The following is an 18,408-nucleotide window of genomic DNA, read 5'->3' on the forward strand; positions in this document are numbered from 1 at the left end:
AGGCAAAAACAGTTCCAACCTCCGGGTCAGTTTTTAAAGCACTGACTTTATATATTCCGATGTGGTCCGTGTGGCCTAGCACACGTGTTAACCTGTGAAAGGCTACAGAATACATGGCTGTTCTTCCAATAGTTGTCTTTTCGGCCCATGTGAGTGAGTCCACTATTCTTGGCCCTACCCAATTAACCATATCACTCTCTAATAACTACAAATTAGGTCTGCCTGCAACTTTATGTCCCTCAGGGCCTTTTACAACACATTGCTGCTTTACACTTTACCAAGGCTAGCCAAAACTTATTAAATAAATAAAAAGGTATTTTATTTCAACAACGCCAGAACTTGGCCGATTATTAAGCCCCTGTTCCACAATATCATACAGCTCACCAATATCGAGCATTAAAACATGGTTTCATGGTTTGCTGAAAGGACTAAGATGGGGCAGTTAACTACTGCTGTCTTCTTCAATGAACTAAAGCCCAAAGTATTTAATACTGCCAAAAACCTTGAATAGGAAGAGCTTAATGAAATTTATTCATGTGCCCATGTTTCTTCTAGCTTACTCCCACCCCCCCCCCCCCTCTCTCTCTCTCTCTCACACACACACACACACAGAGGCTGGAATTTTGAAAGACTCGGATATATTAACATCAAATCTGCCTCCCTGAACTTTCAAAACCACACCAAGAAGCAGCAGTTGCCATCTCAAGGAGACAAGGACAAAGGCATGGGTTATATTTCCAGAGTTGTACATTTCATCCTTTTAGTGATAGCCATACAGTGTAAAGAAAGTCCAATAAACAAGCTAGAGAAGCAACTATCTATTTTCAAGACAAGGAAATAGTCATACTTGGTAGGAAATTCCCTCACTTTGGAATATATACAGAGTTACAGTTCAGAAGAAATTCAAAAATGAGATGTAGTTATTCTTACAGTGGGAGAGACCCCCCACCTCCCAAAAAAACTGGAAGATGATTGCTTAGGAACAAGACAAAAAAAACAGTCAAAAAAAATAAATAATAAACAGGAATACCATACAAGCAGAAATTTTTAATGAGAAGAGCCTGTCACTGTTCGTCTTTATTAACCTTGATCTCTATGAGTTCCTCAATAGGCTGGCGACATATTGGACACTTGTTGGATTGGAGCCTCAATGCTTTTGCACATTCACTGCACATACACTGGAAATGCAAACACCATTGCTCAGCACAAATGCAGAAGACATTATGAACAGTAAAAGGAGAAAGAGAAAGCAGAACCAGTGGTAGAGGACAGTTTTATGCTGTGCTAGTGGCTTCCATATGTTCCATTAACAATGTCTCCAATACATTACAAATTTGGTAATTTTAAATTTGGAAAATAACAGTAGGAAAAAAATAAAATAAATCCCAAGAATAATAGCCTCCTAACCTCTAGGTCTGATAATCTGTTAGACAAAAAGTTACAATATCTCATTAACAAGTTTCCCTTTAGGCATTTATTTCTGTGCAAAATGGGTACAAAGCAAAGTTTGCCTGTAAAAGGGGCAAAAATATAGCTGACATATTTCAGAGTGAAAACTTTTCTTCACCTTCTATGATGAACAAATGGAACCATGATGGGAAAAAATAAATTTATCAACAAGGCTGTGAAGGAACTTTTTTTCTTCAAAACAAACTGAATGTTTTAACTGATAATAATCAAACCTATTGATCAAAACTGCAAGTGTTTTAATTTGGGAGTAACATATTTCTCTGAATTTAAAGGCATTCCCATTTCCTTCCTTGCCTTTACTTACTAGTGTTCCCTGGATTGATTTTTAAAGAACTCAAATTTGCACTACAAACTTTTAATCAGTTCAAAACAAAAAATAAAGGATAATAAAAAATAGAAGCATATAAGAAGTACCACTCAAGTCACCAAACCAGCCAATGAGTGAAGATAAGATGAGAACACTCCCATTGAGTTAGAGATGAGAACACTACCATGTTTATCATTCATTCATTGACTTGAAGAAGAAAAGTTTACAATTCTTTGTTTCTTTTATTGTCCAAAACTTGGATATGGTAGGATTCTGAAAATGTACTCAATAAGAGGGTTCTCAAGAATTCAGCATTACCACTGACCTATGAACCTTTTTTCCCAAACATCAAACAGAAAATGGTTCAGATAATGCAGTTAGATCACTTTTAGGTCATTGAAAATTTCTGGGCGACTCTTAAAATGGGGATTACATACCTCCCCACATGGAAAATTCATCAATACATAAATGGATTAGATTCCTAGTATGGTTCTGAATGTGTACTCCATAAGAGGGTTCTCAAGAATTCAGCAATTACCACTGGTTTAGTGGTTTATGAACCTTTTCCCCCAAATATGAGCCAGAAAATGGTTCAGACAATGCAGTTAGATCACCTTTAGGTCATGGAAAAGTCCTAGGTGACTCTTAAAATGGGGATTACATCCCTCCCCACATATGGCAAATGCACCAGTAGATAAATGGATTAGATTCTTAGAAGTGAGAAGGATGATTTCTCACCATATGTCGACAAGGTAAAATGGCTGTATCCTTTGGCTCAGTCATGCAAATAACGCACTCTTTTCCTGGATCATTGTCATCAAAGCCCGCTTGTGCTGAGTTGCCAATTCCATAAAGCTCACGCAACTCATAGCGAACCCCATCAACCCACAATATCTGCCTAATCACTCTCACTTGGAAACAGCCCCTATTGTTTTTCTCTAGGACAGCTTGAGTAATCTGTGCATGAGGTGATGTTATCAATGGCAAAGGTTGAGTAAGATGTTCATCTGTATCCTGATGTGGCAAGCATGCTTCAGCAGAGATAACAAGTGGGAATGTGTCTTCATTTGGTGATGGTTTTGCAAGATCATCTAACTCAAAAAAGCCAAGGTCTATGCCAGTTCCTGGAGGTTGACGGAATTTCTGTCCCAGTCCCTTCTGAAACGGCACTCTTACATGCATATGAGCCTCAGGATATAATGCACTAAAACTGCAGTTTGCCCCTTCCTTGGCAAAGTAAAATATGGTGATACTGTCATTGAAAATATAAAACAAAGAGAGCCATCAGATCAGATATGAATTCAATAAATTTGTATTAAGTGTGTAAAGAACTAATTACAAAAGATATTTATCAAAAAAAAAAAAAAACTAATTACAAAAGATGTACATACAATGACCACCCAAATTAACAGGAAAAAACCGGAGTTTGTTTCATACACCTAGTGCTTATTGTGCTTTCAATTTTCATCTTCGAGATCCAGATTCCAAGTAACATACAAACAAGTAAATTTTGTTTGGGGCTTCAAAAAGATGATGGCTAAAAACTAGAAAGAGGAAACACCAGTTTCAAAATTTACCAGATTGCATGCATATTGGAGCAAAATCAAACTCAGGAAAACAAATCATGGTGCAAGGATTGTGACTTCAAGCAATAAACCAAACCATCATACTCTTGGAACCATATTTTTTTCAAGTGCTTACCATAAGTGGAAATAACTAGCAACCAGTGTCTTTGACTTGCCTAGATTATAGGCCTAATGGTCTTTCAATTTTCAACAAAAGTTTTATCATGTACCAAGATACTGCTCATTTACCATAATCTCCATGGTGTTCTTCATCCTATACTAATTAAACAGACTAACTGTTGACCCAAACATCCTGGGTTGGCTGCACAAATCCTATCTAGGGGTGATCATGGGCTGGGCCAGGCAGGCTATGGGCCTACTCCATTAATTAAATTAAATTATAAAATTTAAAGATTTATAATATTTTATATTATTTAAAGTACAATATTATATGCATAAACATGGGCCCGAGAATAAGGCAACAATCTCTCCCTCTTCATTCCTAAATACACCCCCAATACCAGAAGGTCCAGGATTGCCAAAGCTGCTGCCATTAAAGTAGAGCTTTATGAAGCCTTATTCTGGGGGCTTCCAGTCTACAACAGGTTTGTCCTTAACGGAAGAAGAATTTGCAACAGATTCCCAGTTTCTCCGTATGTCATCAAAGGAGAAAAGTGAGAATAAATTCAAAGTTTGGCCCAGCTAATAGCCCTTATTAGCAGACATTCCCAAACAGTATCTACATCCCTTTCTTAATCATTAAAAATTCTGTTATTTCTTTCCTCCCTAACTGTCCATACTAAAGCCCTAACACATCTCCATAAAATTCTACCTCTTCCCTTAGGCCCCCTAAAAGTTGTAGGGTCGAAAAGCCCCTGATTTGCTGAGGCATCATCCACCTACCCCCAAAAATACCAAAAATTTCTCCCAAAGATACACAACAAAAGGGCAAGAAATTAGAAGATGGTAATAGCTCTCTCCATTTGCTTTGCAAAGGAAACACCAGCTTGGGGAGATGCAGAGGTTAGGTCTTTTCTTTTGTAGGGTATCCAATCTGTTTAATTTCCCAAGAGAGGCTTCCCAACAAAGGGCTCCAACTTTAGGGGGAGTTGGCTTAGACCAGACTTCCTTCCAAAAGAAAGGCTGAGGGTTAGGGACTGAGCACAACACAACTGTGAGAAAAAAGACCCAGAGAGTTGGGAGTCCAGATTCTAGCATCAGGTTTAGAAAAGTCCAAACAAACAGTGTCTAGGGATTTGGTTAACAAAGCAGCTTGATCAAGTTCAGAGTCTCTTCGATCTTTTCTAAAACCCAAATTCCAACTAAATCCATAGGACTGGGAGAAAAACAAATCGTTGAATGAGTTCACTTTTATAAAGGAAGAGGTCATAAAAATATGGATAAAGGTCCTTAAGGGTGGAATTACCAATCCAGGTGTCTTCCCAAAAGAGAATCCTATCACCAGTACACACATCATACCTAATAAGGTTGAGGAATTGGGGAAGGATACAATGAACGACCTTCACGGAGAGTTTAGAGTAGCCCGCCGAAACACTCCAGCATCCCAACCATTTTCTGCATAACCATGAATACTTCCCACCACCTTATGCCAAAGACTCTCTTCCTCCCTCCCTCTCTATCTAATGGCCATCTCCAAAGCCATTTACCCAACAAAGCTTCATTCTTCTTCCCTATATTGCCTAACCCTAAACCCCCTTGCTCCTTACTTCTACAAACTAGATCCCATCTCACCAAGTGATCTTTCCTTCCTTCACCAGTCTCCCACAAGAAGTCCCTCATGATCTTCTCTACTTGCAATCCCACTATGCAACTCTTTCCAAAGTTGATCTTCAACTTAGAGACAAATTCAAACAATTTGGTCACCTGCTTCAAATTGCTTGCTTTTTGAGCATCAACACTTTCACAAAAGATAATTGTATCATCAACGAACTGCAAATGTGTAACAACTGTGCTCTCTCTCCCAACCCTCCAACCTTTAAATAATCCCAACCTGTCAGCTCTTACGATATGACTACTGAACACCTCTGCTACCAAGGTAAATAGGAAAGGAGAAAGGGGATCCCCTTGCCTCAAATTAGAGGTGAGCATTATTCGGTTAAAACCGAAAAACCAAACTGAATTTCGGTTTCGGTTTTGGTTTTTAGAATTACAAATTCAGTTAACTGAATAAACCGAACTTTAGTATATAATATGTAATATATAATATATAATATGTAAGATATAATATATAATATGCAACATATAATATATAATATATTATATATTTATATTTTAATATATTAATATATTATATATGTTTTATAATATATAATATATATTGTATGTTATAATATATAATATAGAATATATTATTAAAATTCGGTTTTAACCAAAATAACAAAAAAACAAACCGAAAATTTCGGTTTCGGTTGTTTCGATTTTTCTAAAATTCAGTTTTGGTTTTGGTTTTTATTTTTTTTCAGTTCGGTTTTTAAAATTTTGATTTATTTCGATTTTTAACCAAATGCTCACCCCTACCTCAAATCTCTAGTTGTTGGGAAAAAGTCTCTGACCACTCCATTAACTAGGACCGAATAATGGCATGTCTTCAAACATCCTTCAATCCATCCACACCATCTCTCCCCAAACCCAAGTTTTTTCAAAGTGTCCAAGAGGAATGACCAATCAACCATATCAAAGCTTTCTCCAAGTCCAATTTACACACAAACCCTTTCTTTTCCTTTTTTTTTTAAATCCTCTATGCATTCATTAGCTATCAAAATTTGATTTGTGATCTATCTACCTTGAATGAACGCCCCTTGGGAGTGGCTTATCAAACCAAGAAGGACTTGCTTTAATCTTAAAGACATCACTTTGGCCAAGATTTTATAGATGCTTGTTACCAAGCTAATTGTTTTGAAATCTCTCAATTGATTGGCACCTCCCTTCTTAGGGATTAAGGCTAGGAAAGTTGAATTTATTCCCGGACTAATAAAGTATTCCTTAGCAAACTCCTCAGAGATTGCCCAAAGGTCTGCTTTAATTATCTCCTAACAATCCTAATAAAAGGCCCTAGTAAAACCATACGATTCTGAAGCTTTAGATCTATCCATTGAAAACACAACCCCCCTTATCTCCTCCAAATCGAAATCCCTTTCCAACATTCTTGCCACAATCAGACTCAATCTTGACCAATCCTGTCCTTCCAAAGTAGCACCCACATCCTCTTGTCTTTTAAAAACTGATTTGAAATGAGCCACAAACAATTAGCAATCTCTTCTTAATCAACTAAAGTTTCTCCATTTACTTTTAATTTCTCCACAAAATTAAAAGTATTCCCATTGATGTTCTAACATTGGTTGTTGCCCCTCATACATATCCTTATTTAAGTCTATACATCCATTTTGAGCCCCTTTCTTTTCCAAGAGCCACCATATTATTTTTGTTTTATAGGAAACAGTAACTTTCATTAGAGAATTGAAAAGATTACAGGCTTACCACCCACAAAATGGATGGAAAAAGAAAATCAAAAACTTACAAACAGGCCCAAAACAAAGCCTCCCTAATAACACCTTGCTAAGCTAAAGTGTCAATGATTCCATTTTCTGACCTTCTTACCCATTTAAGATGCACCCCAATCTCCCTTGCTAAGCTAATAATCTCTCTTAGAGGCTGTCTAGGAGACCACACTCCCAGGTTTCCAGCTTGCATCCACCCTATTACCAACTTGGAGTCTCCTTCCACTTCTAATTGTTGCATTTCCCATTGTTTTGCCAGTTTCAAACCTTGAAGTAAGGCCATTACTTCTGCCCTTAATGAATCTCCCACCCCAATTGGACTCGAGTAAAGGGCCAAGACTTTTCCTTACTCGTTTCTGTACACACCCCCAACTCCCGACTGACCTGGATTACCCAAGGAGCTTCCATCAAAGTTTAGCTTCACCCTGAACTGAGGCGGTGGTACCCAACAATCTTGTATCACAGGGGAGGAAGGCGAGGATATAGCTATAGCACTCCAATTTCTAATTAAGTTAGATGAGGAGAAGTCCTTGAAGAGATGATGTACTTTCAGCCAGTGCATAACCTTGATGGTGGCAACTTCCACAAGTGCTTCCTTGGATTTTTCTTACCCTAGGAAGATCCTATTGTTTCTCTCTTCCCAAATTGACCATAGGATGGTTTCTCTTGTTATTCTCCACATTACCTTGCCCCTTTTCCTTGGTTGTCAAAAAAAGCTAGAGTCAAAAAGGTTCAGCACACCCAAGGGGGGGTTCCATCTGTAACCAAACAAAGAAGAGAACCAATTCCACAAATAATAAGCAAAAGGACAAGAAATCAAAAGATGAGTCACTGTCTCACCATTTCTTAAGCAAAGGTAACAGACATGTGGGGAAAGGCTCCAGTCTGGCCTTTTTCTTTGAAGTACATCCATAGTATTGATTTTTTCAAGAGCCACTTCCCAGCAAAAAGCCCTAACCTTTGGCGGCACAAGAGAATACCAAATTTCTTTAGCAAGAAAAGAGAGACACAAAAGAAGACTGAACTAAAGCGTTGAAAAAAGATGAATAAGAGAAAGTCCCTAAAGAGGACTCTTTCCAAATTCTACTATCTAGGCAGGAAAGATCTAGGAAAACTAAATTCAACACAGTGAATAACTCATCTGCAGAAGCCAATTCTGAATCCCTCAACCCTCTTCTCAAACCCAAATCCTAAGTCCCCTCAGACACATGAAGTGAGGAGATGGTTTTGAATTTATTTAGGGAAAGAGAATACATTATCGGGAATCTATCCTTAAGGGGGGTGTTCCCAAGCCAAAGGTCCTCCCCAAAACAGAATTTTATTACCTAAGCACACATCAAATCTGATGAAAGGCTGAAAGGAAGACAAGACTCCAGCAATTGCTTTTCAAGGGGAGAAATGAGAAGCCCTAGAGTCGACGCCAGCATCCCATCCATTAGTTGCCATCCCATGAATACTTTCCACCACCAAGTGCCACAAACTGTCCTGCTCCAAAGGAAATCTCCACAACCATTTTCCTAACAAAGCTACATTTCTTAATTTGATATTGCCAATGCCTAGACCCCCCACTTCCTTTTTCCTAGAAACTACTTCCCACTTCACTAAATGGTCCTTTTTTGAGTCACCCGATTCCCATAGAAAATCTCTCATGAGCTTTTCTAACTTATTGGCAACCTTGACAGGAAGCTTAAAGGTCGACAGAAAATACACCGGAAGGTTGGCCAGAGTAGACTTTATTAAAGTGATTCTACCCCCTAGTGAGATATAATTTCTCTTTCACCCTCCTAGCTTCTTAGTGAATCTTTCTAAAACTGGGTACCAAAAGTTTTCTGTTCTAGGATTTCCCCCCAGGGGCAAACCTAAATATACTAGAGGCCAACCCCTTACCTCACAACCTAAAGCCCTAGCCACCGATTGCACTTCATCATCCCGTAAATTCACCCCCGCTACACAACTCTTGTTCCAATTGACTTTCAGATTGGAGACTCTCTCAAAATGCATCACTACCAATCTCAAATTATCCATCACCTCAATTTCCCCTTCACAAAAGAGAATGATATCATCCGCAAATTGTAGGTGAGTAACAATCACTTGTTGAATCCCAACTCTCCATCCTTTTAGTAGATTTCTTGAATCAGCCCTAGAAATGAAGACACTTAGGACATCCACTACTAAGGTAAAGAGGAAAGGTGACAAAGGGTCTCCTTGTCTGAGGCCCCTCTTTGCAGGAAAGAAGTACCTAGTGACTCCATTCACTAAGATTGAGAAGTGACAATAGGTAATACAACCCTTCATCCACTTACATCACCTCTCCTCAAAGCCTCTATTCTTCATCACTTCTAGCAAGAAGTCCCAATCCATCAGATCATAAGCCTTTTCTAAGTCAAGTTTACAGATCAGACCCTTTTCTCCTTTCCTTTTTTTTGTAATCCACACATCCATTAGCTATTAAAATTTGATCAATAATTTGTCTCCCTTTCACAAAGGCCCCTTGGTTCGGTGAGATTAAGGAAGGAATGACTTTCTTGAGTCTTAGTGCAAGAACTTTAGAAATGATCTTATAAGACTCCCAATCAGACTGATCAGTCTAAAGTCCTTGGGTTGAACTGCAGGCACCTTCTTAGGGATCAAAGCTATGAAAGTAGCATTTGCACCAGCATTTATTTTTCCTCTTTCAAAGAATTCCAAGAAAACCTCCACAAGGTCATCACCTAAGATGTCCCAACAGTCTTGATAAAAATCCATAGTGAATCCATCCGAGCCCAGGGCTTTTGATCTTTCCATAGAGAAAATTGCCTCTTTTATTTCTTGAACCTCAAACGGTCTTTCCAGGGGTTCCAACAATTCCCTTTCTCCAACATGCCACTCAAAGTCGGTTAGAAGCTCTCTTACTCTACCGGGGCTATCATAAATGGATTTAAAATGCTCTACAAAAGCTTTTGCAATCTCTTCCTCTCTTGTCAACATTGCCCCATTCCATTCCAAACTTTCCACTTTGTTCTTCCTCTTTTTTCCACTTGCCAAGCTATGGAAAAATCTTGTATTACCATCTCCTTCCTTCAACCACTTGCATCTTGATTTTTGTCTCCAGCTTATCTCTTCTTTTCTAAGAATTTCCTCCAAATCTTGTTTCAACTTCCATCTCTTTTCCCTTTCTTCACGCCTCAATCCTCTCTCTTCCTTAGCAACATCAAGTTTTTGAATCTTTTTACTAAAAGCTTCCTTTCTGTCTTCAATTCTACCAAACTCTTCTTTGTTCCAAGCTTCGATCCTGGCTTTTAGCTTTTGTAGCTTCTTATAAAATCTATATCCCTTCCATCTCTCTAGGAACTTCATCATATGCCTTTTTTGGATCAATGCACACCATATGAACATCTTTCTTCTCTCTAAACTTTTCTATCAATGGTCTCCAAAGAAATATAGCTTCCATGGTTGGTCTCCCTGGAACAAAGCCAAATTGATTCTCTAATATACTTGTTTCAAGTTGTAATCTTTTTTCAATTATTCTCTCCTAATGTGTTATAGCGTAGTTCATAAGTTTAATCCCCCGATAGTTATTACAACTTTGTATATCACCTTTGTTCTTAAATGTAGGCACCATACCGTTGTTTCTCCAATCATCAAGCACCTTCTTTTCTTTCACTATCTTATTGAATAGCTTGGTTAGTCATAACAAGCCTACCTCTCCCATACCTTTCCATACTTCTATTAGAATCCCATTAGGTCCTAGCGTCTTTCCCTACATCTTATTTAGTGCCTCTTTTACTTCAGTAGATCTAACTCTACAAAGGTACATATTATTTTTAACACTACTAGTATTGCTAGATTCTCCTCCATTAGCACCTTCTCCTTGTTTTTCATTTAATAATTTTTGAAAATAGCTTTTCCATCTTTGTTTGATTTCATATCTTTTACCAAGATTCTTTGATCTTCATCTTCATCTTTTACCAAGACTCTTGTTAGTTGCATCAATCAATGCTGTAAATTACCATAACCAAATGGTCCTTATTGCTATTTATACTACACTAGTTTCTGTCATCCTTTTTTTTATAGTACCTTTTTTCAAGATAGGATAGGGGGTTTGATTATTGATTAGCAGTTAATAACAGTGGGCATGGAATTTGATTTGTCTGGGATTCACTTCCCCCCAGGCTTTATCAACTGAGAAAGTCAGCATCCTCTTATTCAGAGTTCAGAGTATCTTTGTTCAAGGTCAGAGAATGCATAAAATTGTCACCAATTGGGATTACAGAAAAGTTTCCCAGTTCAAAGCAAAGGGACCATCTATGCTGCACCATACAAAATATTTTCTATTTCCTATTTTCTTATGGATATTGTTAGTCAATAAATCCATTTGTGTTCTCATATTATATTGTTCCAGATGCAAGCAATGAATGCAATTTCAGTTGTGAAGTGAGATGATTATACTATAGGAGGGGAGAAAAAAATGCTACCATGAAAACTACCAATTAGAAAAAGCACTTGACTTGAGATATGAATAGATGCCAGACTTTTTTTCATATTCTTTATGATGCATTTATGTATATTTAACAAATAAAATCTGTGTTTTCTACCATTGTAAATTTTAAGTAACCACAAAAGGCAAAAATACACAAGAAAGTAGGTTGACGGATTCACTATTAAGTATAAACAGAATGATAGCTTTCAAGTAAAATCTTGGGCTTGATAGGATAAATAATTCAAAAAAAATAAAATAAAAAGTTACACTTCTCAACCAATGGATCAAACCTAGAATTCGGATTATATGGATTAAGACAACAAGGAACAATACAGCCTTCCCTCTAAGGAAAAAAAAAAAAAAAACACTCAACTAAAGCCAAGGAAATATGTTGGAAATGTTAGATGGAAATATTGTAAAAATCATAGACATGGGGGAAACATTGTGAGATATGTGGAAATATGCAATGGTATTTTATAAATTGATAAAGAAGCATAAATACATCCCTTTAGATTATTATCTTGTCTTAAACCAACTAAAGTTAATAGACAGTAATATGCAGTGAAATTATCCTGTCAAGTGTAGACTTTAAAATTCAAGTTAAAACTGCATAATAGAGCAAGTACAAGCAATTTTCCTTCTTAATATTTCTTATTGTTTATTGATAGTTTCAACATGAAACTTAAATTAATGTAGCTATGATTATTTTAATACTTATTTGTTACTAATAATAAGTACATATCATATTATATTATATTATATTATATATGTTGCTTAATTATTCTTGTTGTTTATTTGTATCTGAAATATTATATTTAAATAAAACAAGAGAAAGTAAACTGAGGTGGTTTGTCCACATGCATAGAAGACCATCTACAGCACCCATTAGAAGAAGTGATCTGTTACAAGTTAAAGTGGCTAGAAGAGCCAGGGGCAGACCAAAAGGGATTTGGGTGGAAGTAGTAATTTGAAAATGGGTATCAGGATATGGAACTGAACGGAAAGGAATGGCAAAACAGGACTCATGTTGTGGACCCCATATAGTTAGGACAGGGCATTGATGATGATGATTACTATGAAAGAATATTCTATGCATGCATATTTTTTTATTCTAATTTGTAGTTAGTTTACTCTTATATATTTGTCTAATTTATATTAAATATTGAATGTAAATTAACTAATAGCTATTTTTGTAATTTATTTGTTTTTTTCTGAAAGGAAAGTAAACTGAAGAAAGGGGAGAACCCCTGGAGATTACGGAGATGGCCCCATCAAAGAGAAAGGGTTTCCAGTATAAGCTATACATAGCATATACAAAAAATGATCAACCAGAAAAAGTCAGACAGGGTCATGGCCAATAATTTGACCCCCACTGATTACAAAAATGCTGATAAGAGGACCCACTGAACTCCTTAAGGGGTGACCATTTTATAATTTATTTGTTAATAATATAATATTTATAAACATGTTTAATATTAATTCAGATTAGCTGAACATGATGGATGCTCAGTAGGAGTGGAACCAAAGATAACACTCCACAACCAGTAGTAAATTCATAGTTCCCACTGTGAGAGTAGTGGGGCCCGTATAAACTGGTGTGGAGAGTTATCATTGGTTCCACAGCCTGCAGAACAGCCATTGCGTTCAGCTAATCCTTTCTGGTTCAACATATAGATTTTTCTAATTTTAATTCTGATTTCTCATATTACATTTTTCTAATTTTATTTATTAAATATTTCTTATTGTTTATTCACATTTTGAATGTGAAATTTAAACTAGAGATCATTATGAATATTTTAGTAACTTATTTGTTACTAATATAAATACATAAAATTATATATCTTGTTTAATTTTTCTTGTTTTTTATCTTAAATATTACATTTAAATGGCCCTTATCCCAACTATATGGGATCAGCTACATGAATCCTGTTTCGTCATTCAGTTATATTTAATGAATGTCATATTTATTAGGTCTAAAAATTTTCATAGAACTTCATGCAATGAAATGGGCCTTTTCTAATTAACTAATGATTCCACTTAAGTGGTTTCTGGTGAGGATCTAGAAAATTTTTCTAGACCTTCATGAATTATAGTTTCTTTAGTGTTAATTAAGATTTGATTTGTGTGGTTTGTTTTGTAAGGATCTACAAACTTTTTATAGACCTTCCATGTACAACCGCAACACCCTTGTAAGTTATAGGTGAGAGTTTGAGGCTTGGAGGTTCGTGGCTGCTCTGTTTTGGTTCCCGGACTCAGCTGGTTTGTTCTAGAGGTTGTTTTTTGTATTGGTTGCTGGTTTTTGTGGTTTTCTTTTGTGCTGGCTGGGATGTTAGTCGTTTGGGGGCCTTTTTGTTTGGGATTTGGATGTCTGTTGTTTATTTGCTCTTATGGTGGTGTTCTCTCAACACCGTCCTAGGTTGCAATTGTTTTTTCTTTTTACTTATAAAAAAAAAGGTCATAACTATATGGGGTTTACTGTTCACATTTCCGTTTTCATTCAGTGGGAAGGATCAAAGACTGTTCTGAGGCTCTAAGCTGATTGAAGAAGGATGAGGAACTTAGCCTTCAGAAGCTGATTGAAGGTTACACATTTTAGTAATCTAAATAACTGCCTTACAACAGAGAGCAAACTAATTTGTAAGCCATAAGATTATACAGTGATAATTGAAACTTCTATCTATCCACTCCACCTCTTTTTTTTTTTTTTTTTTGTAAGATGTCACTATCTTCAAAATCTCAGTTTATTTTTCCATAAAAGGTTCCACTTAACCAGTGTTTTAAAAGATGTGCCTAATACACACCTAGTCTCATGGTCAAGGCTCATTTTTGTGTGGTTGCCACACCCAAATCCAGGTGCACCTCACCTGGCTTATTAATATTTTTTATGAATTAACTTTAATTTAATGTTGAATACATCTTTTACCATATTGTAGGCTGTACCCATGACGCTTAGAGTTCAAACAGTTTAGCCCATGCAGGACCTAAACATAGAAGACTACAACCTTAATGTCAAAAATGTAATACTCTAAATGCTTATCTAAAATAAACATAATACTCTGATCAATCTAGCTAATTGGCTTTTTAAAATGATAAATTTCTTTCAGAATTTAGATTTGCATATTCCCATATATTAATTATTGATAAAAATTATTCTTGTAATATTAATTTTTTGTATATCATCATTAAATTTTCAAAATACCTAACTCAGGACAGGGATTCCCAAGAAGCTTTTATCAAAATTCAACTTAATCCATCACCAGTACATAAGCTACTTTAGTTACTTCAACTACTTTAAATAGTGCCCCCCTACAATGTTCACACTTTAAAATGAAAGAATCAATAACCATGCCTGCTTCACAAGCAGCATATGGGGAATGATCTATACCAACTGTGGTTAATCATCAAAGATTGTTTATTGTCTTCCTTTCCCAAGGCCCCAGTAAATGGTGATAAGAATAATGCAACAAAATACACCGCTTGTATCCCCAACATGAAGAACCTGATCAGTTCCATCTTTCATGGAATAAACAAACTGCTTCTAAATCAAACAAAATAAAAATGAAACAATGGGTGATCAACTATTCAGCTGCTTTGTACATGATGCATCCATTCCATGTGCACTTAACGGTGATTACTGAAATGGTCAATTATATCAATGTAACATTTCAAAACTATAAGAAGATTGCAACTCAACCAATAACTAACCGATATAAAATCCAGATATCAACCACATTCAGAAACATAAACGAAATGTCCACCACCAAGCACCACCTTTCTCCTTATAAATTTTTCTTTGTTCAGCAAAATGTGTGTGTGTGTGTGTGTGTGTGCTGATGGGTAAGCAAAAGAGTATATTTTGCACTGACAGTTTGTTTTATTTTGATCTGTGTTAGTTATTTTTTTTCACCAGTCTAATTGATTTCAAATGTGAATATGCAAGTTTTCTTGAAATGGACTCTTCAAAACCCTAACCACAATGAAAAGTTGAATAAACTTAAAACCCATAGTAGGTTTCCCCTCCATAGCCAACACAAATCAAATCACATAAACAAATTAAACAATCAACACCCAGATTCCAATTACGCCCATTACAGGAAAGGAAAACAAAACTGAATAATTTAGAAACAAAATAGCTCATGAACTAAGGTTTCGAAAAGGACTCTTACCTTCCGTCGACCAAAGAGTCAAAAGTAAAAGAAACCAAATGGCAATCTGGGTTCATCTGATCGACCTCAACTTTTATCGTATCCTTGTGTACATTTACATCGTTCCTAATCTTTTTGGCACTCTGATGGTCAACATAAGGAGGAGGAGGCGGGGGCGGCATTGGAGCTCCGGGGGGCCGAATTCCATGCCACCCATTAACATGGTTATCGTAATAAGGGGTATAATTAGACGGCCCACTGTATCCGCCGGGGTTATATCCACAATAATGATAGAATGACAAATGAGGAGGTGGTGGTGGTGGTGGTGGTGGGAGTGTATGATAAGGATTCTGGGGTGGATATGAGTGTGCAGGATAAGGGGCGTTCGCAGCGAAAACATAGTTAGGTGGTGGCGGCGGCGGTGGTGGTGGAGGAGTAGGAGGAGGAGGAGGAGAAAGTATAGGAGGGTTTGAAGAAGTATTAGGTTCTGAAGCAGCAGCAGCAACAGAAGTAGAAGAAGAAGAAGAGATGAGTTGTGAAGGAGGTTGATAGTTGTACCTTCTTCTAGCGCTCCATGACAGCCCCATGTTTTGGGGTCTGGAGTCTGTAAAGAGAGAGAAAAGAGGGGAAGAGAAGAGAAGAGGTAATGAAGATGAAAAATAAATATACGAGGGGAGTAGACGAAAATACGAGTCTGAAGTATGAACCGAAGAATCAAAAAAACTTTTTTTTTTCACAATCGTTGTGCAGTAAAGCTGACCATCACCACCCACACTCCAGACCCAAACTCCCCATCTCTCTTTTATCATACATGATTTGATTGATACATGTGCCATCATTTTTTTCTTGGACCCACCTAACTATCTCTTAAGAGATCTCGCAAATCTGACAATGCATGATTAGCATCATCAAGATCACCAGTATCGGATTAGATGGTCTGCAATTAGAGTCGGCAGTCCTTGCCAAGACCAAGTTTTGACTATTGACATTTGTACTGGCCAATCTGGGATGAAGACTGAATCCATTTCTAAAATTCTAATTCCAACTACTTGTTTTCTAGTTGCAGGTGAAGTTAAAAATCAAAATAAAATGCTCATGGAACATGGATGGAGGTTTTAATCACAAAGGGACCCACATATTTCTGGTCTAAGGTTGGATTGGAATCTTTATAACAGCTGGGCCGGTGGGCCCCGCCTGTACAGTCGTACGTCCCATCTAGGAAAATTTATTAAAGTCATAAATTAATAAGTAAGAAGGAAAGGAAGAATAAGATTCCGTGCGTCGGCGTGAAGATGAAGAGAATAGACTGAAAAGAAGTTTTCAATTCAACGGTGCAAGGTAGACATTGTACCATTGTAAGAAGAATCGAACCTTCTTTTTCTTAAAAAAGCATTTTCTTTTCTTTTTCTACCGAAAAATCTGTAAGTTGTATGTTAGAATAAACCAACCAACAACGCAAGGGATAGCTGGATAGGATCAGGATGGCATCCGAATCCAATAACACGTTTGCGTAATTTCACTGTAGCTGGCAGCTGCAGAAGGTTCCTGACTCAGACAGAAGTGATACGATTGATCGCTTCAAGCATGCATATAGACACGTCAGACGCCACGGTGGATTGATTTGAACAAATCATCCTCGGTCTGGGCTTGGCCTGGTGGTCCAGTATTAGTGGACATTTACTCAGCCAAGTCAAAACTTGATGTCTTTGAATGTTGACACGATACGGTTCAGAATAAGATATAGGGAAATTTTTCGATTAATACCTTTTTAATATGGGGAAAATTTGCGATTAGTAACTTTTAATTTGGGCCTAGTGCCACTTTGGTCTTCAAACTTTAAAATGTGAAAATTCACCATCCGAACTTTTAAAATGTGTCAATCCTCTTTCGATAATCAATCTTGAAAAGACATTATATCCTTTGAATATCATCTAAATCATCTACATATTGATAAAAATGAACAGTCTCAAATCCTTGTCGCTTTTATTCAAGAAAGTTGGGGTTACGTTTCAGTGGACATTCCGGTGACCCCAACTTTATTGAACAGAAGAGGCAAGGATTTGGGACTGTTCATTTTTGTCAATGTTTGGCTAGCTGACAAAGAGAATTAGATGATACTCAAAGGGTATTTGTGTCTTTTCAAATGGCACTTAACGGCTTGTTAACGGGGCTGGTTAATGGCAAGTACTAGATTGGCATATTTGAAAATGCGGGTACTAAATTATCGCGTTTTAAAGTTCGGGGACCAAAATGGCACTAGCCCAAAGTACAGGTAATGGAATTTTCCCTTAAGATATATAAGGAGACAACCTAGGTGAAACTCAACAAATTAAGATTTGGGTTGTCTTCATCTTCTTCAAGTTGAATTGTCTCCTTATGCACGTTCAAATTGTTCTTGATTGTGGTCACTTTCTGGAGTTCTACTACCGATGAAGAAATAGTACTCGTCTTTGCAAAATTAAGAAAATGGAGGAAGATGAAGAGGTGCCCAACCATTGCTCTAATTGGTGTAATTTGACTGACCCATCATTTGGCCTGTAGCCATGTATCCACTAGTGTTCCTATGATTACTGATGAGGCACAAAATATGCCCACCAATAGATGAAGCACATAATTTGTTCACTCCCTTGTGTCTGATGATGTGGCTCGGACCAGGTTCAATCTGTGGTGAGCCGAGCTGTGAAGCCGAGTTAAAGGTTCGAGCTGAGATCTGTAGAAACGAAAGAGAGGTTAGAGTTCCTGGGTAAATTTTATCTAGGATGACACTTCGATGCTTAAGTCAATGAGTGGTTCTATCAAAGAAATTAGGAGAGAGTGAGAGCTTATGTATGCCTACCTTTTGGAGTGGTCATGTGGTCTTTTTATAGTTACCTGAGGTTTAGGTGTTGTTGGGTAACGTCTCTAAGCCTTGTACAGAGCAGTTTCCCGAATTCTGGGGTATACT

The 18,408-nt window shown here is 37.1% G+C and overlaps 1 protein-coding gene across 1 annotated transcript; it reads right to left on the reverse strand.

Annotated features, from left to right (window-relative positions):
* Window positions 1-794: 794 nt before the first annotated feature.
* LOC104596432 (putative E3 ubiquitin-protein ligase LUL4) lies at window positions 795-16,415 on the reverse strand. The gene is made up of 3 exons (XM_010257587.3): window positions 15,486-16,415; window positions 2,516-3,029; window positions 795-1,178 (listed from the first exon to the last, which is right to left on the reverse strand). Exons 1-3 carry the CDS (start codon window positions 16,301-16,303, stop codon window positions 1,065-1,067), a joined length of 1,446 nt encoding a protein of 481 aa, XP_010255889.3. The 5' UTR covers window positions 16,304-16,415; the 3' UTR covers window positions 795-1,064.
* Between the last annotated feature and the right edge of the window lie 1,993 nt (window positions 16,416-18,408).

This window comes from Nelumbo nucifera, chromosome 1 (assembly GCF_055504915.1).
Source record: "Nelumbo nucifera cultivar China Antique chromosome 1, China Antique-T2T, whole genome shotgun sequence".
Taxonomy (NCBI): Eukaryota; Viridiplantae; Streptophyta; class Magnoliopsida; order Proteales; family Nelumbonaceae; genus Nelumbo; species Nelumbo nucifera.

Bases quoted from the DNA above. Each gene is read 5' to 3' on its own strand.
- LOC104596432 (XM_010257587.3), bottom strand. From the start codon at position 16,303: ATGATGGCACATGTATCAATCAAATCATGTATGATAAAAGAGAGATGG. The intron at 3,030-15,485 runs GTAAGAGTCCTT...TTTCAATGACAG, and splicing joins GACTCTTTGGTCGACGGAAG to TATCACCATATTTTACTTTG. The intron at 1,179-2,515 runs GTGAGAAATCAT...TTGCATTTCCAG, and splicing joins TTTTACCTTGTCGACATATG to TGTATGTGCAGTGAATGTGC.